This window comes from Labrus mixtus, chromosome 14 (assembly GCF_963584025.1).
Source record: "Labrus mixtus chromosome 14, fLabMix1.1, whole genome shotgun sequence".
Taxonomy (NCBI): Eukaryota; Metazoa; Chordata; class Actinopteri; order Labriformes; family Labridae; genus Labrus; species Labrus mixtus.
Window position 1 is genome coordinate 25,673,153 of NC_083625.1, and position 25,398 is coordinate 25,698,550.

Consider the following 25,398-nt stretch of genomic DNA (forward strand, 5'->3'; position numbering starts at 1 on the left):
ACAATTTCACAAGGCAGCCAACCTCAAAATCGGGATAGAGACGGAGATGAAGGCCAGAAATGATTTTAGAGTGCCACAGTTCTCGGTTTATCAATACAGGGTTAATTTGTGGAAGTTTTCAGGTGGTATGGAAAATAAATTTCTTATGTAGATTTTACATACATGTTGATGATGGGTCATCATTTATATTTGAAAAGAAAATCATCAATTCAGTCCAAATCATCTGCTCCTCTGTACCACTCGTGCACTCGTATTTCTCCTCTCTGTGCTGCTTCATGTTCTGTTATTATCATTTCTCGTTTTGAAAGGCAGTAATGGTGAAGGAGGATTCTTGTTCATTTGCATTTGAAGCGAGAAGCTGAGATCCGATCACAAGGGGGCTTCAAATTATAATTATTCCAGTAATTTCCAGTGATTTTTCGGAGAGATTTTATTTCTCGAAATGGCCAAAACCTCTTAAAGTAATCTTTTTTTAAAAACAATATTAAACTTTAAAAAACACTGATAACACTTTTTTTTTTTTTTTTTATGTTTTTAAATTGATTTTGATCATCATGAATTCAAAAAGGAACCCTTTACATGCCAGTTTGTATCATATACCACTAATTTGCATTTGTTTATAAAATATATCGTAATAATATATTGAAACATTTATGAATGCAGAAAAAAAGAAATCCTAAAAATGCCAAACACTGGTCATGGAGGGTTTAAGGGTTAAAAAACAGTCCTCCTCACTTATTAGATTTAGCTTACCTACTCTACAATAAATGTAATGTTCTTTCAAGTCTGCTTATGATTTAATTATCAACATTTGATCTTTTCTTCCCTTACATAAATCCACTGTCCCTTTCTTTGAACAGCATTGATTTTAAAACTGTAAAAAACAAAGGTATATTAAAAGACTATTATAACTCATGCAGACCAGCTGGGACTGGTAACAGACTCTTAACAGTCAGCCAGCATTTTAGTGCTCGACCAAAAGTGCTCTTTCTAAATCACTAAGCTGTTATTGTGAAGGAGAGAGAGAGAGAGAGGAATGTGTTTGATCAGTATAAAATGTGCTTAGAGGTAATGAAGGAGGGGGATTGTATTTGATATGACTCTAAACTAATATGCATGTGTTTGGGATCGGTCTGTGTCGACACTTTGGGCTATAAAATAATTATTCTCCCAGATCCAGCTTTGCTTTTTTTCATCACCTTTTTAGTAACTGTAGCAACGGCATTAAAAGTCTTCAGAAACGTAGATATAATATAGCGTTACCATGGATGTGAAATCAGTCAACCTATTGTTAGAAATCGTCTTTAACCAGTGAAGTCTCTTTATAAGTGACGCTGGTATCTGTTGTCTGCTGCAGCCTTTCCATCAGGCAGAAAGAAAGAAGAGAGAGTTCCTCTCATGGAGACTTAAAGCCTCCAGCCTCGGATGCTGACATTAAGTTCTCTCTCTCTCTCTCTCTCTCTCTCTTTATTTATAGTCCATTTATTCAAGCCAAGCTCTGCTGCAGGTGAAGTGTGTGTTAGGTTATACAGTGCAGCTGGGCTTGACATCAGGAGGTCACCAGACTTCAATGGACTCATTAACAGGGGTCAAAGTTGACAGCTTGATTAAGTACTGTATCCGCTCTTTAAGGTCTGATATGTGGAGATTAGAATAACATTGTGAGCAGATAATATTAGTATTGTTTTGTGGTTAACATTTTCTTTTAACAAAAGGTAACACAGGTCCGAGATCATGGAGTCTGTTTAGAGGATAAAGCAGGAGTCTGGTTTCTATTCCCCCTCTTGGCTTGACATGCATTGTTATTATTATAAGTTTTATTCTTTGTTTCTTAACAGGGACAATGCAAATTGCTTAAAGCCATTTCTTCTTCGTCCTCTCTGGGCAGTGTTGAGATCTTACAGAGATAGAAAATTGGTTAATCAAAAATCAAAACCTTGACATGTGTAGCACACCAACACATTAAAATCTGTTCAGTTGTTTAAAACTGGGCTTAAAACATGTTTTAACTGTTGCCTTCCCAGAAACGCCGTAACTTGTTTTCTGCTTTAACTTTTTCTTAAATTGAATTCCTTTGTATTTCCTTTTTGATTGACATTGTATTTCATATATTTTGTATCTTAATGTCATGCAGTGCTCTTATTGTCGGTTTTAACTCTGTAAAGCACTTTGAATGACTCTTTCTCTGAATGGGGCTTTATAGATAAACTCGCCATCCATAAAAAAAACCCTCTCAGCAGTAAATTGAGTTATTGATAAAGCTGAATTATACGCCTCTTCCCCCCTTGTCATTGTTGTTCCTTGAGATTGTATTTTTTTAGGACCCTTTATTTCCCCCTCTACATGTAACCGCTGTCTTCCCTCTCTCCTCTGACAGCACCAGCAGACACTTCTAAACCAGTTGAGGGAGGTCACGGGCACCACAGACGTTCAGCTGCTTCAGCAGGCCCTGCAGGTACATCTTCAAACATGTTACAAACCACATGTGTTACACTGCACACAGCTCATTCACACACACTGATTTATATATATTTATATAGCAGTACAAGCTTGTTGTATAATCTAATGTGATAACAACAGCAGCTCTTCAATAAGTTCTGTTTTTATATAAATAATGTTACATTTTGATATAAAGTGTAGAACACAGACTCTTACTGCATCTTTTCTTTTGTGTTTGTATTTTGCTTGTGTGTTAATTCAGACTTCATTAAATTTTGTCCCCCCGAAAAAAAAAACATGTCCATCCCATTCGCGTAGATGAGGTGGGCTGGCTGTTGTGATCTCCTTATATTTAATGCATGACCAGCCCCCCTCTCTATGACCTCAGTAATACAAATGAGGTAGAAGTACTGCTAACAAAGAATACTAAGACACAGTGTTGATACAGTGAAATGCACAAATAAAATGACCTGAAACACGCTCCTTACATTCTTGTAAAATGTATTTGTATCTAGTTGTTTCCGTTTTCTATCCAACTGCTTTAACCCTTAACAAACACCTTGTTGTTGTTGTTGCTGCTGCAGGTGAGCAATGGAGACCTGGCCGAGGCTGTGGCGTTTCTGACCGAGAAGAACGCCAAGGTTCCTCAGCAAGATGAGACGACCTACTACCAGACATCCCAGGTGGCCAGCGACAGATATATCAGCGTGGGCAGCCAGGCAGATACAAGTGAGCCCACGTCGTGATTTTTAAGCCTGTAGACCTAACATGGCTGAATACAAGATGATGGGAACATATCTGCTCAGTGTATAATTTCACAACAAAGCTGTGTTTGTCTTTATGTTTGCCTTTGTGTGTTTTTTGTTCCTCCTAACGCAGATGTAATAGATCTGACTGGAGACGATAAAGATGATCTGCAGAGAGCGATCGCCCTCAGCCTGGAGGAGTCGAACCGGGCGTTCAGGGAGACGGGCATCACTGACGAGGAGCAGGCCATCAGCAGGTGGGCTCAACAACAAAAACTGACTAATAAGAAAAACATGCCAAGAAATTCTGGACTCAGTATCTGTTATATCAGTAACAGTTAAAAACACCTACATTCAGCCAAGCCTCAGATGAAAATCCACACTTGACAGCACCACCTACAAGAATGTGCTCAGGGTGAGATGAAAATATACCTTCTCTGCATTTATGTTTTGTAAGACCCGTACTGTAATCAGCGATGTCCTGATCTGAACAGAAAGATTGGTCTGGAATCTGAACCTGGCATATTTTAACAGTTCAGTAATGGTTACAACACAACTGATCACACTTACTGAACTCTTGTGTGCTCAGGGCTGCACGCAAACCAGATTTTTGTCTTTATTCTGGGTTTTTTAAAAACTGGTTTTAGTTACCTGGTCTACTTTTAGAGAGCGGGAGACCTCTGTGAAAAGTTCCTACTGTCAAAGTAAACTGTGACAGCAAAGAACACTGAAGAAATCAAAGTTTAAGAACAAGCTGAGCATCTAAAAACAAGCTAGCAGCATCTCGACATGTAGCTTGTCATGTCTGCATGTGTCCTCAATAGAAGAGCTTTAGAGAGGCACTGTTTTGTTTTTAACATTAAACTGCTTTATTAGTTTGTTTTTGCCTAGTTTTAATTAGATCTGTTTAAAAAGCCTCTAAGGATAATTCAGCTCCCCGTAACAGCCGTGTGAATTATTGCTTGAAACCCATGTTACTCATCATGCATTGTTATTTATACAAACATTTTATTAAAAAGGTTAACAGAGATTCAATGTAGGAACAAAATCTGGACTGATGAATCAAATCATGGCCTTTTAGGAGGCAGCACTGCAGCAGAGCCCTAAACTGTGAGCTACCTGAAAAATATGCAAATGGAAATAAAGAGTGGGTATTAAACATATTTCTGTTGGACTGAATACTGAATCTTTTCTGACGCTGTGGATTGGAAAATACAAAGACTCCAAATTCTGACACTTGTTGATTCGTATCACTCTCACCTCTCTTAGCTATCGCAGAAAACTTCGTCCACCATCTGATAGATGATGTACGCCTCTGGAAATGGATGTTAATGAAGCCAGGGGTTAGCCTAAAGGACGTCCAGACCAGACTTCCTTCTCCGTATTGCATTAATGGCTGCAATATAAGCCCTGTCATTTCTTGGTGTATTACATCCTGGATCAGCATAGTTCATCTGTTGAGTCTTAGTTCAGTTCAACAGTTAATTATAAGTTACACAGCAGCTTCACTCTGACTCACTTCAGTGGTATGAGATTGAAAAAAACAATGTTTTTCTCGTGATTGGATTGCAACCAATGGGGCTGAAGTTAGCTAAAATAACAACATCATGATACAGATTTTCAAAAGTAAAAAAATGAAGCTTTGTCCGTTCTGTTTTCTTTAAAGGTCCCATATTCTGCTTTTTCTGGTTTTATATGCTCTTAAGTGTGTTTTCCAAGTGTCCTGTGCATGTTTAGGCACATTTTTATTTTTGATTTAACCTTTATTTTACCAGGCAGAATTGCCTGGTAAAATAATAATTTGAGATCAAATTACCTCTTTTTCGAGCAAGGCCTGGCCAAAATGGCAGCAGCAAAAAAGAAATATAAGACAAACCCAAAAAATAAGCACAGACATGAGAAAAAGAGACAAATGCAGTACAGAAGGTGAAGAAGAAGAAGAAGGAGGAGGAGGAAGAGAAGGAGAAGGAGGACAAGATCATGATAAACAAAAAAAACTCAAAAATTAGCCATTAAAAAACTTGTGAGCCGAGTTTTAAAATCATTAATAGTGATGAGTTCCTGCAATTTGAGTGTTTTTGAAGACTGTTCCGTGCGGAGGGAGCAAAGTACATGAAGGCCCTCTTCCCAAACTCAGTATGAGTTCTGGGGACTGACGTAGATAGAAAGTCCAGAGAGCGCAAACTGTATGATGGATTTGATTTAAAAGTGAGGTCGGTGCAGAGGTATGAAGGGAGTAGTCCAGTAATTGCTTTATAAATGAAGGTGTACCAGTGAAGAAGCCTACGAGCTGACAGGGACAGCCAGCCTACTTTAGAGTACAGGGTGCAATGATGGGTGAGTGATTTACAGTCAGTAATGAATCTTAACGCACAATGATAAGTAGCATCCAGCATGTGCAGTGAGGTTGAGCAGGCATTCATGTACAGTACATCACCATAATCTAATAATGGAACAAAAGTAGCAGCAATAAGCCTCTTTTGACTCATCCATCTTTGAAACATCTATGTGCAAAAATTCAAAGTCTGCGGAAACGCGGCTTCTCCTACGTCCTCCTGTTAGCTGTAGCATTAGCTGCATGTAATGCTCGGTTCTAGCCCCCCTCGATAAAAATGTGTCCGTGCGGCGTCATTGTCAGTGTGAGATCACTGATCTAAGCCCATTGGCTTGTTGTGGCAAGCCCAGCAGCTCATGTTGAAATTGCCGAGAAGCGTGCTGAGCAACTGACCAATAACGACAGAGCGGATCGGCAGACCAATCAGAGCAGACTTGGCCCACGTGGGGTCTAACAGTGGGGGCTGAACAGAGCGTAGCTGACGGACTCAGAGTGTAGAGGGAGCAAGGAGGAGCAGTACATGAAAACAGACACTTTTTTAGAACTTTAGCTATTGTGAACGTACAAAAGTAGGAACATAGATTAAATATACGAACCCCAAAAAGGGCATAATATGGACTCTTTAAGAGGAGAAGAAGAAATACACTTTCAAAACGTTTGTTTGTTGAACGGTGGTCGGATCGATCACTTCCGATGCATTTCAGGCAGTCTGGAAATCTGAACTCTGATTGGCTCTGGTGACACAGTGTCGAGCAGCTTTGTGGCTCAAGTTGAAATGGTTGAGCTACAATGGATTGTCAGCTGCACTTTCATCCAGATATCTGTTTAAAGAGATCAATAAATCCTCGTTATATTACCGCTGACGGGAGCTGACATGACGTTAACTCAGACAATGTTCATGCTGTCCACACCGACTGTTTCTCCTGCATTCACCAAAACCTGCTGATATGTGATTGGTCAATACAGCTCAGACTACAAATGTACTAAAAACAGGAACATATCACTCTCCATGCTGACAGTCCAGACCCCCGTGTTCTGATTCTACATTTCTATTTAGAATCTGTAAATAAGGATTACTCTCTTATTAGCAAAGAGGCTCGTACTACACATTCAGACTCCAGTTTCTCGTTTAAAGCAGCTGTCGAGCCGTCACTTGACAGGATAAACTAACAAACATCAGATCATGTCAAGTAATTAGTTAACGGTATCTCTGAGAGCAGCTTGACATCAGGCCAGCACTAAACTTGGCTGTTGCTGGGTGTTTGTGAGCTCTCAGCAGCCGCTGCCTGTACTCTACCAGTCTGCACTCAGGATCGTTTATGAGCTGTTAGAAGCAGCGCTCTCTTGCACCACAAGTGGACAGAGCGTGTGTTACTTCTCAAAACACAAACTGAGTATAATATCTTCTCAAGAAGAGTCTCACCTCCTGGATTCATCTGAGTTATATAATAGTTTAAGATTATAAACATATGTACAACAGTACATTTCGGGTCCTGTTGGTTGAAAATAAGGCTATTATTTGTTGTGCCAGATACATATTCATGTTTGAGAGAAAAGCCACATCTGCATGTTATCTACTCTACAGGTAGAAACCTTGTTTATACTGAAGGAATCCTAACCTTAAAACAAGCTCAACACCAACAAGCTACTTAACTCGTAGCCATGTCTGTCAAAGAAGATACTCAATTAAAAGCAGATTTCCTGTAGCAAACTGCTACATTCTGTGTTTTTCATGTTAAAGTCTCTGTGCTGGATGGTTGCAGAGAGGAGGAGACCTCTGCAGAGAATTTGTGTTAAAACGTTCTGAACAATGCACTGGAGGGACATTTACAAGTTTACAGCCTTCGCTTCTGCTCTATACTGTGCTGGAAAAATGGGTGCCACTTTGTGAGGATTCTACCAGCAAAACTATTCTGCAACGCTAACTGTCAAATAGACATAAAAAGAGGTTGAATCGGGCGTTTACTCGTGCCTTTCTTGTGCATGAAGTGGATGGCAACGCTGAGATAATTATATATGTTTATTGGCTCTAATTTCTACATTTTGCTTCTTCTATCTCTCACTTTCTCTCTCTCTTTGTAGGGTTTTGGAGGCCAGCATAGCGGAGAACAAGGCGAGTCTGAAGCGCACCCACACAGAAGTATGGAGCGATTCACCCAACCCACATGACAGGAAGAGGATAGACAGCTGCCCTGTGGGGCTGAAAAATGTTGGCAATACCTGCTGGTTCAGCGCTGTCATCCAGGTGAGCACACTCATAGAGAGTAACATGAAATCATTTTAGAAAGAGATTTTCTATAGACTCCATGCTCCTCATTTTAGTTGAGAAGGCCTCTTGTTATTCAACCTGGCTTTTTGCCATTTCTTCCAGTATTCTGCTCTTACACCTACTCCTTTTCTTTTTGGCAACTACAAACCTTATGAGAGAGAATTGGACTTCTCAGTGTGTTCCTGTTTGTTTGCTTGTACTTAATGATTCTGTTATGAAGCAGAAATTGACACTTTAATCTTCTGCAGCCTTCCTAAGAAGCACTGGATAAAAGATCTGAATGTTTATATGCTGGGAAAACACCCTAAACTCTTCATAGTGTTAGCCCCCGCTGTCACAGAGAGTTAGTCTCTTGTGTGTTGTGACTCAGTGGCAGAATGTGACCTGAGTTGAAATATGCCAGATGAACACTGGATACACCATCACATGATGCCTGGCTCCTGTGTGTAATGCAACCCCTCCCTCCCCACCCTTAAGTTGAGGTCTCTGCTCGCACCCGATCCAGCTGCACTCGATACAAGAACACCAGTAAACAACTTTCTCTTATCCAAACAAGTCGCACACCCTGACAACTGTAATGTTTACTTTCACTTCCAAAAAACAGAAAAATGCCGTCATGACCCAGCGCTACAGAAATGAAAGCAGTGTTTCTGAAACTTAGTTTATCATGTTTTTACTTTCCCACATTACCCCTGTTTATCTTTCAGGTCTTTTAACAGATGATGTAACACACTCTGTCTTCTTATCCCATTGAGTAAGGGAAAGGGATCAGCTTTATAGTTTATACTGTAGCTTTAATTATTGTTTAACAGACTGGAGCTGGAGGAAGTTTGTGAATGATACATTGGTTTGTTGGCATAGATTAAAACTGCCAGAAAGGAGGGGGGCATGTTCATAGGATCCTGTTTGTGCATGTGTGTGTATTTTGGCCTATTTTTGTGTAGCATGTTTTTTAGACAGTGTAAAACTGAATTTCCCCTCGCGGGATTAATAAAAGGATAAATTATTATTATTATTATTAAAAGAACACAAATAAGAAGGGTTGAGTGATTTGGCCTGAAGATAAAATCTCCACAGTTTTCACACGTTAGCTGATTGGGACATTTGTGAACTCTCACTCTGATTTACAGGAGCTCAGGGAAGCTGTGGTGGCTCATACTGTCGCTCTAAACCCTGAATTGGAATTTCGTTTAGTTTAGTGTATTGTTTAGTTTGTCTGGGGCCATTTACAAAATGTACATTAATCTCAGTTAATGAGAGGCGATGAATAGCACCAGGTGTAGCTGATTAGCTAGATTCCATCTGCATTCCCCCCCATACACACAAACGATGCAAAGAATGAATGGAATTTATAAAATCGATTTACAGCTCAGTGCTACCAAGTAGTGTGTGTCTTTTTACAAAGTTCAAATCTTATGGCTATTATTGCAGATTCTATGCTGCATATAAGGAAGCAGAGGACTTTGTAAAATCGATGAGAAAAAACCCAAGGCAAACGTTTTTGGTCATCAGGGTTGTTCTGGCATAAAACCATGTCATCGGATGGTACTAACATGTCTTTATCGTTCTTCATCCTGCAGTCTCTGTTCAACCTGCTGGAGTTTCAGAGGCTGGTGCTCAACTACTCACCTCCAGCCAGAGTGCACGACCTGCCACGTAACCAGAAGGTAAGACCCCTGCCCTCTCTGCTTTTAGGCATTGAAGCAGGAAAACAAAGCATCCAAAAACCAAATGTAAAGATTTTTTTTAAAAGCCTTTTGGTTCAGTTGTTTGTGTTTGCGACCTCCTGTCAGCTCCTGTTTACATCACTACAGCTCTTTTATAGCTTTGTCACAGCTAGCAGTGCTTTTGCTCAGAGGGTTTGACCCTCTCTGAGCTGTGAGCCAGCGTTCAGCAGCTGTGTGATCTGGCCCTGGGTTACAGCATCTCAGTGTTTAGTCTTTTAGTGTTCACGTTACTCTGTAATAACAAGCTACAAGAAGCACCCACTGGTGTGATATGTTTAATTAAATGTTGTATTTCTCACAAAGACGGTACTGAACATGCAGGGGGGATGTGTTTTCATGATGCTGGATTGAAACATTTCAGATGTTCAAAGTTGTGGAGCCACAGTCACCGCAAAGAGTTCTTAGCTTGGTATAGTTTGTCCATATTTTCACTGCCGAGTCGTCACTGTAGGGTCAGAAGCCTTTCACTAATCCAGTCTAATCCTCTGCTTTAGGAGTTTGGAGTCATCTCTTCATATAAATTCCCCTGGTCCTTAACACTGACCTTTAACTTTAGCAGTTTGAGTCCTCTAGAGCTTACGGTCTAATCTTTGCATCGGCTCCCCTCAGTCACAGGCACAGGAAAGTGTGTTGTTATTGTGTGCTGCTAAGTTATCTTAAAGGTCTAGTATATGATATGACAGGATATGAATGTGTGATTCAAAGGGAGGATTTAAGTGGTTTAAAACCATCAGGAACTTCTGGAGGTAAGAACTTATAGTCCCTTTCTGACGCAATATTCTGGTCCAAGTCTGTGAATTCACATTGCATTTTTGCCGTTGCAGAAGCATGGCATAGCGTGAGCCCTAAATAAACACACAGTCAGACATGCACACACACACACACAGCGCTGTGCTCCCCCGCTGCCTCCACTAATATCATCTCACCGCTGTTACCGCCTCTGTTACTACATCTGAAGCCGTTAAAGAGGGGGGATCACTTTGTTCCCCCATTACATCACAGGGATGTAAACAGTGTGGCCTGAAACGGTAGTCTGAATAGGGTTAAGCTAAAGTTCTTTATATCTACAGACAGAGAACACTCTTCCGCACCCCAGTGTTTCTACTGAAGCCCAGACCGGTCAAATCAAATACTGATGTATGGATGTAGTCTCCTCAGTTACATCAACCAATGGTTTCTGAAGAGACGACTTGAGGCCCCAACGATTGGCGATCTCAACCTAACTTTCAATCAATCTAGGAACATGCACAAAGGGGAGTTGAGGCGGGCCTTAAGCCTCCTGATGAACAGCTACATCATCAGTCAACTCAGCTCTCCTCTGAAAACAAAAATTTAAGCATAACTCTTTAAGGATCAATTTGTAAGACATGTTCCGAATGATAAAGTGATCTTACTATATGATCAGACATTAAGTAAACATGCTATGTTCAAGTGCTGGCTTCCCTGACAACAATGCAGCAGCCAGTATGTCCTCCTTCTAACTTTAGATTCTGGTCCTGAATGCTCTGGGTTTGTTTGGACCAGAGAAGGTAGGCGGTTTTAAGACACCCCCACACAGGCATTTTGCCCCTCAGTTTGCCAGGCAAACGGCAAACCAACAGTAGTAGTGATGAAAGCTGGTAAGCTAACTGATTCAAATAGAAGTGATTGTACCCGACCTAAAAAGCCTCTTCATGTTTCTAATAAGCTCCACGAGCAGAAACGTGCTCAAACTAGGATCAATATTGGAGATGCTTTTGAAAAATGGAGAGAGGTTAGAACACAGAAAGGTTTACAGACTGATGCAGAGCTGGATAAACACTGAAGCTTCAGTGTCAGAGACATTGCAACCCGCCTACGCATCAGCTCTAGGGAGGAGGAGGGAGACAGCTCTCTCCAATGTTTTTAATTTGGACTGCAGTACCCATTTTAAGCACTAGGTGTCAGAGTTACATATTGCTCTTTAAAGTTCTATATCGTTACATGAGTTATGAAAAACAATAGTGAATTTGTTGGGGAGTGTTCAGCTTCCATCTGAGATGATGAAAACTGATTCGATTCACTAATCGGTTGTTTACGTCTCTCTGAACAGGAGCACAGGAACCTGCCCTTCATGCAGGAGCTGAGGAACCTCTTCTCCTTCATGGTGGGCTCCAAGAGGAAATATGTGGATCCATCCCGAGCTGTGGAAATCCTCAAAGACGCCTTCAAGGCCAGTGAGTCGCAGCAGGTAAGTCATTCAATAACACTTGTTTGATAACATTCAAAGTGTACAGGTGGTGTCTGTTTTAAAGAAAAAGATATCAAAATAGTAAGTCAACACCTCCAAGTTTAAGTTTTTTTTGGACCCCTGATCCAAGCATACTGAGCATGGTAATATTCCAAGCCCCTTACAACACCTGTAGTTCATAGGTAATACAGCTGCAGAGTGCACACTTCAGAGTATAACTATTAATCCAATTATTCAGTTTAAAAGCTACAAAAAAACAAAAACAAATGCCGAAATCTAAGCTCTCCTCTATGTTATAAGACAATACATTTAAAAAGTATTTTGGGGATTAACTGTTATGTGTAATGTTTGTCATTACTAAGAAATATAAAAATAAATAAGTCAATCCATACTTGCATATTTTATTAATCCCTGAGGGAAATTCTGGTTTTACACTCTGTTATTGAGAAACATGCTTCTCATACATGTAAATATATTCATTCATTCATTCAACCTTTATTTATACTCGAAGAAATAATTAGAAAACTGACATTAAATCAAAAAGAAAAAAAGAATACTGATAATACAAGACTGCTAAAATCAGTTTAAAAAGTCTAAAATGTACTAAGATAATTAAGCGAGTACAAAACTGCAATAAATAAACACACTTATGTAAAACAGTTACAAACAGAGGTTGGGAGATTTAAAATCAGGTTTCTAAAATTGCCAAAAGGTAAAAGTTAATTTCCCTCAAGAAGATGCTGCATGTTGTTCCAAGAGTCCAGTGCAGAATAAGAAAAAGCAGATTTTCCCAGTTCCGATCTGACTCGTGGAACATTCAACAGTAAACGTCTTGAGGAACGTGTCTGGTAATGCCTAGTCGAGAGATGTATAATATACACACATACACAAACAGAACCTGTGGACAGGCATTAGTGGAGAGATGTCAGAGTGGCTGCTACACACTGTGTATTAATATGTAGATTACAGAGACTGTGGAGTGTACTTTGCAGTTCTTTTTTTATGTATTTTTTTATTACTATTGTGACACAAGAACTTCCCCTGCAAACACCTGTTGTCATAAAATAAATGGTTCTTACCTGTTTACAAACTCATTATGTAACACTCATTATTTAACCCCCCCCCCCCCCTTTTTGTGCCTCGTCTTTTAAACCGAGGGTTTGACCGCTAAGTGTCATTGTCGTTCTCCTGACTCAGCTCTACTGAACCTGAGGCACTTAACCTCTCTTATCTATAACTATTAATCTTCAAACCCTCATCATCGCCTCTGAACTTTGCAGAGAATAATATTGACTGGGTATTAACTGTTCTGTGCATGTATTCTGTAATATGCAGTAACCGCTGTGTTCTCGTCCTCACATAAGCATTCTCTCTAAGCCAGTGGCCGTGCAGAGGTTAACTGAGGTCGCTTCTCTGGCCTCTGTGCTCATCAGTCATGTCACTACTCGGTGTATTAGTCAGGTTGGAGGGGCATCGACCTGAATTAGTGTTTGGCATTGATGTCTATAAGAGAGCGGCCTTGTGGCGCGCAGGTTCCCTCTGATGTTCAGCCATCAGTCGACTAAGACGAGTCATCTTTTATCCGAGGCTCAGTGTACATCAGCACATGACAGACGTGGCATTGATTTGACTGATTGGGCTTTCTTGCTTGAAGCTGCAGTTTGACTTTGTGATCCCCATGTCTTAAAGGCGGTCATGTAATTGGTCCTTTTTGTTTGTTCTGTCTGCGTTTTGCTCAACAGCAGGATGTGAGCGAGTTCACCCACAAGCTGCTGGACTGGCTGGAGGACGCTTTCCAGATGAAGGCTGAAGAGGACAGGTAATTACTAAAGTTGGGGGGGAATCAAACAGTACTCTCTTGCAATTCTTCGGGCAAAATGATTTCTATAGAGACACCAGGTATAGATGTTGTATGTCTTTATTACAGTTATATGTCATAAACCATTCAAAGCTTTTGATTTTGAAAACTCATGTGGACAGAGCAGTGCATCTCATCTCTTTGCTGATTTTTTCCTCTTCATACATTTGCTTGTTCACCTGACCATTCACTGCATTTATTGAGATGAAAAATACAGTGAATGGTGAACGGGGGAAATAATGGTTATAAGGCAACTTGCAAGATATGCAAACAAAAGCTTTCAAGTCAAGTCCCACATGAAATCCAGTAAAGCACTAATGCTACACGGTGCAGAAATGTCATGAATATTTCTATGTGTGGGTCTTAAAAAAGTCTAAATTTGATTTTCAAAAGTGTGCAACTGTCCTGTAACAACTCTGGCCTGTGTGTTGTTGTGCTTTCAGGGAGGGTGAGAAGCCAAAGAACCCCATGGTGGAGCTTTTCTACGGTCGCTTCCTGGCTGTGGGTGTCCTGGAAGGTGAGATGAGTTGTTAAATTAAAGCCAATAAAGAGTAAAAGTGAGCGGGTGGATGGACAATCACAGAGAGTTAAAGCATTAATTTGGTCTGATTGCATCAGCCAGAATGCATGCAAGTCCTCGCCCCCAGTAATGAAAGGTGACCTTGTCTTAATGAGATGTGCTCCATGTAAAAGAGGAGCGCGCTAGCATTGATTGTGGAAGACCTTGATGGCTGATTGACATTGTGCTTATTATGCATGACAATACTGGCCCAGAGCCACCGAAAGCTGGGCCAGTGGACTCTGCTGCTCATAAAATGACCTTAATGCCTCATCTGCATGTCCGCTAGCAACTATTCCCTCGCTCTCTCATCAGTAGTTGAAGCAGGAGGTCTGTGCAGCTGGTAAATGATGAGTGAGTGACTGCTGAACAAGTGAAAATCAGCTCGGATTCAGACGGCTGTGAAATGGCTCGTTACAGCTCCTTCTTTCACACTCTCTGCTTCTCCAACTCTGCCGTCACCCCCGACAAGAATTTGACCTGTGTACAGTTTGTCATCTGATGTTTATGATCCACTCTCTTACTTTGACCAATGGACACAGCTTTCTGCTGTTGATTAAAATAAGGCAACACCTACTTCGCTCAGCTCAGCGGTTGCTTTTCAGAACTGAAAAGCAATTAAAAAAACGATTCTAACATCAAGATACAATACTAAAAAAACGTTATTGTCTCTGAAATAGTGACAGAAAATGAACTTTGGTTAGAGGCTCAACTAACGTAAAAATATTCACACCCATTAGACTTGCATCAAACCATACAATCCTACCAAAAGTTGCATAAAAAGGAAAAGCAAAAGTAGTGTTTGTCTAGCCTTGTTTAAAATGTGTGTTGTAGTGAGAATAAAAGAGTAATGTAAGTTTTCTTTTTAACTGAGAGTCCTCTGAAACGTCTGCCTGAGGGGATTATCTTGAACAGGGACATTTCATTCAGATTTTTAAAACAAACATGTGAGCGTGCTGCATTCAGGGGTGCTCTGACAATGAGAGAAACATTCAGGTGCGCTCAGAAACAGGAGATGCAGGAACAAAAACTAAGCTGGACAGACCGTTACAAGTTCAAATAATTGTTCAGTTGTTGTACTGCTGTCATTAAAAGAAACACACGAACACCATGATTCCTTTAAGTGTCTGTGGCGGTGTCCGACTGACAGTCATCAGAGGTCTTCTGTTTATTTCTAATGCATGTGTGTAACTTTCCACACACAGGTAAAAAGTTTGAAAACACAGAGATGTTTGGGCAGTACCCGCTGCAGGTGAACGGCTTCAAGGATCTCCACGAATGTCTGGAGGCCGCGATGATCGAGGGCGAGATCGAGTCCCTGCACTCGGCAGAGAACTCGGCCAGGTCAGGACAAGAGGTCAGTACCAGAGATGAAAGGCAACCGTTGTCTCGGTTAAAATGCTCCCTAAACTTTCAAATAAAAGACGTCAATCACCAGATAGTCAATCTTTGTTATCAGATGTTAATGTATCAACAAAGTGATTTAAAGTGACAGTACTACAATACTGTTTTTTAAGACCATATGTTTAAAGACGACACCTTCAGTTCAATAGAGTCTACAGTTCTGAACCACTTTACTCAATCAGGTGAAATAATTTTGGCTTATTAGGCGGATCCTCTCCAAAGAGCTGACCCCCCCGGCCTCTCTGTGACACCTGGGTCATTCAGAGTCTGACCTCTGCTTAGCTGTAGCCTTGTCTGCGCTGTCCCACTGGGGCAGCAGGGAGCAGCTAATTATCAGGCCGGTAACACAGAGGAGTGTGGCACCCAGCCATCAGCAGGAGGGAGGGAGCATGGATAGAAAGCAGGAGTGAGCTTGAGTTTAGCATTAGAGCACATAAGATAGATGATGATGATTTGCAATGAAACCTTTTTCAGGTAAAAAGTGAATATTCATGCATAGAAGCGACATGTTCTCCCGTCTCTCTGATCCCCTCAGTATATCTCAACCATAATGTGATTATGAAGCAAATGGTTGACTGTAATGAAAAAGCTCAAACAAAGAAGACTGTGTGTGGACTATTTAACCACATTTGTCATGCATCTTAAAAATGGAGCAAATTGTCAGACTTCCTCAAACTCCCACACCAGCCCCTCCTCCTGCTGTCAGTGTTACCTGCCAGACAGTGAATCAGTGCAGCAGCAACAGGGGGAGAAGTGACAGCAGGACTGACTCATTTTCACTGATTTCTATGTTCTTTATTCTTTAAGATTATAAATCCTTTCAGACTTTACATCTGTTTTTATGCCTTTATATCGAGTTTATTAAGTGGCTTGTCTGTATGTGTTGATGTTAGTTAAAGGTAAATAACCTTAGTCCTGACACTTCAATGCTCTGTGAACAAACCAATCACAGAGTAGCTTCTCATTCATAGAAGCTTCTGATCGTCTATGCAGATCATCTCAGCCGTCACTAAGTAGTGTGAGGTCCATTTCTGCGTTCACACTGCAAGCCTTGATGCTCAATTCAGATTGTTTTGTTCAGATCTGATTTTTTGTATGGCTGTTCACGTCGCTTTTTTAAATGTGGCCTGTATCAGTAAGAGACTCCTGTGGGTATCCACATCTGAAAGTGGTATCTGATTTGAAAAGATCAGACTCCATGTGACTTGTGCTGTTCACACTGTCAGAAAGAAAAATCAGATCTGAATCACATAAGAGCCAAAAAACAATCAGATTCAGGTCACTTTCGCCTGGCAAAACATAAAATGAGTGGTTGAGGTTTAGGAGATGCTTTTATAGCAGGTGCTAACAAAGTTTCACGCTGATGTTGTTAAATTAAGGAAAATATCCATTTGTCAAAGAGAACTAAAGGATGAATCATCAAAGCAATCACAGCTACAAACGTGGATTCATTCATGCAAAAGTTAGAAATTGAACAAGAAATAATCCTTTGTATGAAGTTTTAACTTTGTGTTAAATGATAATGACTCGTCATACCTCTATAACTTATTGAAATGGATAGGATAATACTTTATTGATCCCCAGAGGGGAAATTCGGACGTTGCAGCAGCACAGACAAGTAAGCTCAAATGCAGGTCAAATGTAAATCTGCAGACATACAAACCTTATCAGGTGTGTTAACTGTAAACTAAAATCTAACTAGCTGAATGCTCTAACGTGATCATTCTCTGTTTTCTTTCAGCACTGGTTCACAGAACTTCCTCCCGTGTTGACGTTTGAACTGTCCAGATTTGAGTTCAACCAGGCACTGGGGCGACCTGAGAAGATCCACAACAAGCTCGAGTTCCCCTCCATGCTCTACATGGACAGGTGAAATCAACATTAGACACTTTTATCAGAGAATTAAAAACAGTATTTATGTTTTCAGTTAATAATAAATCTATCACTGAACTCTTGAAGACTCAACCCTCTGCTGTTGTCTTTGTGTTTTAGGTACATGGACAGAAACCGAGAAATAACCAGAATCAAGAGGGAGGAGATCAGGAGGCTGAAAGAGCACCTGACACTGCTTCAACAGCGACTGGAGAGGTACTACTTCTTAATTCTTTAATACCTGTTTATATAACAAAGCTCTCTGCACTACTATGGAGAGTGATTTCTCACCCTGACTGTGTCCTCTCGCCGTCTTTGTCTATTATCCTGCCTTTTGTTCTCTCTTCTTTCTCTCTTTTCTGACTATCTCTCTCTGTTCTCTCCTTCAGGTATCTGAGTTATGGCTCCGGCCCCAAGAGGTTTCCTCTGGCAGATGTCCTCCAGTATGCCATGGAGTTTGCCTCAAGTAAACCAGTGTGCACCTCCCCTGTGGAAGACATTGACTCATCAGCACCACCTGGTGGCACAACAGGGCAACAGCTGCCCCCTCCAAGGTAAGTTTTGTTTCTGTTGGTTATACATCGGTGGATGTAAAGTGTACCATGACTGGTTGGCTGAAGTTAACAGCCATGCTGGTGTAGATTTGTTTTAATTTAAATGTTATAAACTGTGTCTTCCCCTGCAGCACAGCCGAGCAGGACTCCCTGCCTCCATTAGAGAGCTCAGCATCGGGTCCCAGCCCAGCTCCCACTGCAGCCCAGCAGCAGCGAGTACCCATTCATAAGCCCTTTACCCAGTCCAGGCTACCTCCTGATCTCCCCATGCACCCCGCCCCTCGACACATTACTGATGAGGAGCTGAGGGTGCTTGAGGGCTGCCTGCACCGCTGGAGGAGTGAAGTGGAAAATGACACCCGTGGTAAGTCTGCCCGCCTGCTGTTTGTGACCCTTAATGTTTTTGTTCCTTTTGCATGATATAACTGTCCAGATTAGATGACATTTGTGGATGAATTGTGATGTTTGTCCAATCAGATCTGCAGGGGAGCATAACCAGAATCCACAGAACCATTGAGTTGATGTACTCGGACAAATCTATGATGCAGGTGAGTCAAAATGTTCTGCTACCTGTCATCTGAGTTAAGAAAGACTCATCTTTTCCCTTTATTGATCAGTTTGTTAAATCTCCTTTGTTTTGTTTTTTTTAAATCTAGGTTCCATACAGGCTTCATGCTGTGCTGGTCCATGAAGGTCAGGCCAATGCGGGCCACTACTGGGCCTACATCTACGACCCACATCAGCGCTGCTGGATGAAGTACAACGACATCTCTGTCACCAAGTCGTCCTGGGAGGAGCTGGTCAGGGACTCGTTTGGAGGTTATCGCAACGCCAGTGCCTACTGTCTCATGTATATCAATGACAAGAAACCCTTTCTCATAGAAGGTACAGACAGTCAGACACACACACACAAAGATATGTATCTATGAAGAACTATTGTAGGAACTGTCCTGAGGGTTTGTTTTTTGACTTTGTTCATTATTTTTTGTTCAGTTGATGGACTAGGTCACAGTTAGAGATGTCCTTAATGTCCCAAAGGATGTAGTATTTGTCAGTAGCACTGAAGTGGACTTAAGTGGTTGTATGCAGGAACACAGGCAAAAGAGGCAGACTACAACTCATCATTATTCATACAATGATTATTTATCTTTGTCTTTAAACAAACACATTCATCTAAGTGCATCAAAAAAGCCACTTAGTTGTCCTCGGCTCCATTTTATCTCCTCAAGTTATTAGTCTGACTGTAAACAAAGGCAGCACATAGAAATGGGAGTCTTAGGCCCCGTGTCCACCGAGCGTTTTTTTTCTAATCGCTAGCCTCTTTTTTTCAGTTGTTTTCAATGAGTAGAGAGCGATCTTAGCAGAAAGCGGCCGTCTGGAGAAAAAGCGCAGCGCCCAGCGTTTTGTCTTTCCAGCGCTCTGCCTCCGAGCGCTCAAGTTGAAGTTGAAGTCACCAGGCGCTCTTTTCCAAATGTATGATATTCCCCGTAGTTTTGCCGCCTACGGATCGTGTCTTGTACCCACTTCCTGTTTACTCTGCTTCTGTTGGGGTAAAAAACGATCTCAAATATTAAACATACAGTTAAAATAAAACGGAGTAGTGTTGGTCATACAGCAGCCGGTGTCAACAGACTGTTGTCATAGAAACAGGACAGACATGCAGCGCTTTACTTCTCAAAGCACAAAAGCTTCATGCAAACAATCCCGGGCGCATAAGCAGCGCTTTTCCGCCTGGGAAAAATGCAAGGTGGACACAGGGCCTCAGTTGGAAGTCCTTAATCGCAAACTGTAAAAATGTGGCCACTGTTTGCAAAGGCTATAAAGTCCCCAGACAAAAGCCAATAGTTAAGATTGGGGCTGCTCCCTACCAAGATATTTACCCGTACGACTATTAGTTTCTGATCATGCCAGGAGTAGACTAGTCTTAGTCTTAGGGAAAAGTGGAAAAGGTTAGATGGAGAAACAAATTCTCCTCACCACATGCTGTGTAAAGAGTGTGTGTTCCAACATCTCTCCTCTACCTGCTCCTCTTCTTTTGTTTTCTATTGTTCTTAGTGTAGTTTTAGAAATCAGAGTAATTTACCTCTGCTGTCATGTTTTTAGCAGATTCTGTTTATTTCCTTCTCTGTTTATTTTTTATTTTTATAATTTTTTTTTCAGAGGAGTTTGATAAAGAAACAGGACAGATACTCAGCGGCATGGACAAACTGCCTCCGGACCTGAAGCAGTACGTGAAGGAGGACAACGAGCTGTTCGACAAGGAGATCCAGGAGTGGGACGCCCTGCAGGCGCGTAAGGCCCAGCAGGAGAAGCTGGCCCTGGCCACGGCCGCAGCAGCTGCCTTGGCGGCGTCTAGAACCTCCACCTCATCCTCTTCTCCTCAGCCAATGAGTATCGAGTCCAGCCCTCCAGACAATGCAGGTCAGGGTCATGACGCTTAGAATAGAAGAGGAGAATACTAAATTGAGAATCAATACCGGGTAGGAAGATAAATACAGAAAACTCTTGTTCTCTTGAGAGTGAAAAAAAAAAAGGATGAGGAAATGACCTTGAAATATTGCCTTGGAGCATAAGTACTCCGTCTGCCTTTGACAATACATTCATAAGAACACAGGAAAGAACTTCACTGACAACTGCCTGCTGTAAAAGTGAGCTAAGAAGTTCACAATTCAGCCTACATTCATTTTTAATGCATTATGCAGACACGGCAGGATGATTTTCTAAGTTAGGAGATGAAAGTACCAGTTATGTTGTAAATCAAACTAATATGTAATGTGGTCCATGCACTGTTTATGGGAAGTGGCCTCTATGACATCACCCATTAGTTTAGTGACTTTAATTTTGCAGCTGTGAATGTGGCATTTTGGACATCTAGTTTTTTTTTTCTGGTGTCAGGATTGATTCTATTTGGATGTGTGGTCAAAGCGAGAGTAAGGAGAGCTTTGCAGACATTAAGTCATCTAGCACTAGTGCTAGCTTGGTCAGCAAGGTCCACCTATTCTATGGAGACTAATGCAGATCATTAAACACCTAATGAATGGCTGTTTGGGCATTTGTGTGAATATACACATGCAGGAAATAATTTGAAAATTTGAAAAGAATACTTTTCCAGCGTTATGAAGCATTGATTTTTGTGTTTCGCTGATGGTTTCTTTTCCCCGCCTGCAGCTCCCCAGCAGGACCCGGAGTACATGGAGCAGCCATCACCCACAAACGACTCCAAGCACCTGCAGGAGGACACAGAGAGAGCCATCTCCAGAGCTGCTGCTGAGCAGGAGGAGAGGAGCCCCGAAGCTCTGTTAAATTCCGTATGTTTAAAATACACAGACTCACACTCACACTCACACCAACAGTACAGATCTTACTTTCCAAGCTGCTGTGAGGAATATGTTAAAAAGAGGGAATGTCTAACTGCAAATACCTTTAATACTAACTCAGCCTTCCTCTTATCAGCGTCAAATGAAATGTGCATTTTTGACACAAAACATTGGGTCTTGTGGGGTCATTGTTACATTGGAATTGCATGAGGAAGAAAGCTTTTAACAGCATGATTGAAGGAATAAAACTTTCCATTACACACATGGGACTTTTTTTTTTTTAAATACTGGCTTGGATAAATGACCAGTTAATCCCTCTTTCATTATAATTTCAACAAACTGTGCACAATGAGTCTGAACAGGGATCATATTAAGCCTAGTTAAAAAAAAAAAAAAAAAAAAAAAGGATTCCAGCTACGACATTGTCCGTCTTTTTCTGAGAATATGCCGAACATGTTGTATTTGTATCCGATCAGTGCAATATTTCTATTTCTCTGCATTTCTTCCCTCTACATGTATCCTTCCTTTCCATTACATCAGTTCTCTGTCCTTCCTGTTTCATCTCTCCCATTCTCTCTACAGTCTCTTCCCCCTCCCTCTTCCCCCGACCCCGAGGTCCAGGTGAGCCCCCCCTCCAGCCCTCCTCCTGACTCGGTCTCGGAGGACGAGTCCCTTGGCCAGCGCACCGTTGAGGTGGCCATACCTAACGTGGGGACGTTTGTCATTGAGTCAGAGGAGGGGGGGTATGATGACGAGGTAGCTCTCGCCCCCCCAAACAAACCCCCTTGTTGTGCTGAGGAGTCTGTGCCTGTTTGAGAAATGGAGTGTTACCTTCCTGTCTTACTCTTGTGTGAAAAGTCTCCTCTGAGCCACTCTGCATCTTGGCACAAAGACAGGCTGACCTTTCAAAAAACGTTAGGTCTGCTGCTTCAAACTCACATTAAAAAAACAGTTTAGGGATGTGATTTGAATAAGCTGCTTCATGTTGTCCTTTTGACGACTACTTAAAACCTGTTCAACACAGAGCTACCTCAGTATGTCCATTAATTGAATCAGCCAAGAAGACCCTGATTTGAACTGTTTCTGTGCTCAGAGTAATGGAGGAGCATCTGCATGGCATGCTGTAAACTTTACAAACTCAGTTTTTTTTAATCCTCAGAGGTCTCCTCCTCTCAGAAACAATCTGACTCAGGGATTAGAACTGAATACTGAACAAAGTAGTCTAAGAAAAGATTGGTGTTTCCCGACACTCTTTGACAATGGACATAAGGAGGGGCTGCTAGCAGTGCTGCTGATGCTAACTGTGCACGGCTTGTTTTTTTTAGGTAAGGGATCCCTTAGTGTTCATTGTCACAAGGATTTTTCAAGAAGTCAAATTATCCACAGAGGTCTCTCTACAAAACAAACAGCCCCTTTCATTTAATTAACAATAACAATATATTTACAATATATATATAAAAGCAGTTCCAGGTTAATAATGAGGGTCTCTGATGCTTTTCTGAAAGGTGTCAGGAGTGTCCAAGCTGTGCTGCAGCTGACTTTCACTTTGCTTCTTTCTCAGATTTCTTTCATTTCTTGATGAAGCGTAGGTACAAACGACACTCACATGAAACTCTTAGAATAATGATCGTCTGAAAATGTTTCAGTGTCCTGCAGAAAGCCTTTTGGTTTTGGAAAACTCCATGCAGATAAAACACAAGACTTCTCTAGGCTTACATTTTTGATGCTGAACTCCAAAAAAAAAAAATAGTAAAAGCATTGTTTTGGCTTCTATGTGTCAAATTGATTTTTTAAATGGACCATGAAAAATATTAAATGTAAATGTTGGCATTGTACCAGAGTTAGCTACGAGCTAATTGACATCTGCTGTCATTTGGCAAATTATCGCTCAGATTTTAAATCTCCAGCAGAAAATGAAAATTTGACTGAAATAAATTCTGAATACAAATGTTCAGCTCTACTTGAGGAGGATTTTCACAGTTTGCACAGACTTCACTGAGTTCTGAGGAGTCATTGATCATCTTTTGGCTTCATCTCATCAGTAGCAACATGTTGGTCCAGACTGTTGTCTTCATTTCAGCCTGTGTCTGCACTGTCGGCTGTCTGTCACACACAGCTGTCATATGGCTGTCTGGTTTTCACACATTATCCTTGTGATGAGTGCACATAGTGCTGTTGAACTTGACTGGCTGTGTCCCTCACAGTGTCACTCTAACCTCTGCATGGACTGCTGAGTGATGCTTGGTGGTGGTGCCTCAGAGGACATAACATAGTGGTTGATTGTGCTCAGTTCATCACGAGGATCTGTTGTTTCTGTTTAACATGGTTCCTGCTCTTATGGCAGGCGATGATGACCCCCAACATGCAGGGTGTAATTATGGCTATTGGCAAATCCAGCGCTGTGTATGAAAAGAGTGGGCCTGAGACGGCTTTCTTTAAGGTACATGATCACCTCTCCTATACCCATACTCATTTCACACTCTCACTTCACCTCCACCTTCTCCTTTATGTATCACTGTGTGTCTTATACTTCCCTGCAGCAAAGTTAGAAAGACGAAAAAACACTCAGTACTGTATATTATACAGAAAATATTTTATTTAATCTTTCAGATAACATTGAGAATCTTATGTCTCTGCCAGTTTCATTGGGCATGATGTTCTCCAACTGTTAGACTCTTAGTGGTCCACATATTTTAAGCTCACACTCTTGAAATACAAAGATTGAGGTTAAAAATCAACTCATAAGCTGTGTCTAACATCACTCATCAAATAGCACAGTAGAGAGGAAATTCACCATTTTGTGGTGCTGTCCCAAAATAATAAATGAGAATCACTGCGCCTGATGTCTTGGTATCGTTGTATCCCTCAGGTCATTGAAAAAAGTAGTGTACACCCGATGGTCACTAGCCAATCTATACCATCATGCATTGCGGTGCAAAACGACGCACAGATGTAAGAACGAGACAAATACATGGTTTCATTTTTCTTATTAAAAAAAATACATATATTTATTGTGTATTAATCATTTTGTGAAAATAGGAGTATAATAGTAGTTATTACTACTTTTTTGTTATTCATCCCCAGGCCGGCGTTGAGTTGCACGTTTTAAGTGTGCAACAACGACATCATTATCGTTGTCCAACAAGACAGCCAGTAGTGTCTGACCGTGTTTTTTTACTGTGCCAATGAGCTCACCATATAGTCCACTGCAGAGAACGCCCTGTGTAGGGAGTAGAGAGTAGTGTAGTAGAATGTGATTTTAGACACATTCAGCTGTCAGTCTAAAAGTTTATTATTCAACAAAAAATGACCAGGTGTGATTATTGCAGAAGTCAAATTGTTGGCAGTATCTCAATTCGATGGTACCTGCACAAGAATCAGTGTCAGCTCAACTTAAACCGTCACTCCACTTGTCTGTGTCTCCTCTCAGGCCATAAAGCTGGAGTACGCTCGTCTCCTGAGATTTGCCCAGGAGGACACGCCTCCTGAGAACGACTACAGGCTGCAGCACATCATCGTTTACTTCATCCAGAACCAGGCGCCCAAGAAGATCCTGGAGAGGACTCTGCTCACACAGTTTGCTGACAGGAACCTGGCCTTCGACGAGAGGTGGGTTACATCTCACACTCTGCTGTACTTTGTTTTCAAACCTCTAGACACCAAATCCTGGTGTGCTCCTTACCTGCTTTTGTCACTACTGCCATTATTTTAAATCCTTTGTAGAACATCAAAACACACATGCAAATTCTCTGACTTGTACTGTAATAAGTAAAGGTTGTCATCAATAACCTGAAAGCAAAATATACTCCACAATTCTGTGATATGTGGCGATTGTCAGGGGTTTTTCCACCTGGTTTCCATACGTGCTAAACTGTGAGTTGTAATTTGCAGGAATCCTTAAGATTGTGTTTTTGCTTGAAGATCCCTACCCACAGTGCATGGTGACTTTTTAATCGAATCGTTTGATAAAAATCACATCAAGTCTGGGCTGTCACTCCTGCAGACAGACGCCATTTTCCTGGGAGCAGTTTATCACATCTTTACCACTTTTAAATAATGCGGTTATTTCTTGTACAAGTTGCTAAAGATGCAACCCTCAACCACATTGT

General features: G+C 41.2%; 1 protein-coding gene across 2 annotated transcripts in view; it reads left to right on the forward strand.

Moving 5' to 3' along the window:
- usp25 (ubiquitin specific peptidase 25) overlaps positions 1-25,398 on the forward strand; it is a 38,648-nt gene that overhangs the window by 4,166 nt on the left and 9,084 nt on the right. Inside the window, exons 2-21 of one of the 2 annotated variants that reach the window (XM_061055985.1) lie at positions 2,378-2,455; positions 3,024-3,168; positions 3,319-3,442; positions 7,603-7,765; positions 9,370-9,456; positions 11,588-11,725; positions 13,468-13,544; positions 14,027-14,100; positions 15,348-15,499; positions 17,288-17,415; positions 17,539-17,634; positions 17,808-17,972; positions 18,104-18,336; positions 18,450-18,520; positions 18,629-18,857; positions 20,133-20,393; positions 21,141-21,280; positions 21,872-22,045; positions 23,634-23,729; positions 24,720-24,898. In XM_061055985.1, the coding sequence (XP_060911968.1) occupies positions 2,378-2,455; positions 3,024-3,168; positions 3,319-3,442; positions 7,603-7,765; positions 9,370-9,456; positions 11,588-11,725; positions 13,468-13,544; positions 14,027-14,100; positions 15,348-15,499; positions 17,288-17,415; positions 17,539-17,634; positions 17,808-17,972; positions 18,104-18,336; positions 18,450-18,520; positions 18,629-18,857; positions 20,133-20,393; positions 21,141-21,280; positions 21,872-22,045; positions 23,634-23,729; positions 24,720-24,898 (2,810 nt within the window). The remainder of the gene's footprint in view (positions 1-2,377; positions 2,456-3,023; positions 3,169-3,318; positions 3,443-7,602; positions 7,766-9,369; positions 9,457-11,587; positions 11,726-13,467; positions 13,545-14,026; positions 14,101-15,347; positions 15,500-17,287; positions 17,416-17,538; positions 17,635-17,807; positions 17,973-18,103; positions 18,337-18,449; positions 18,521-18,628; positions 18,858-20,132; positions 20,394-21,140; positions 21,281-21,871; positions 22,046-23,633; positions 23,730-24,719; positions 24,899-25,398) is intronic. The other variant, XM_061055986.1, reaches the window with a different exon arrangement.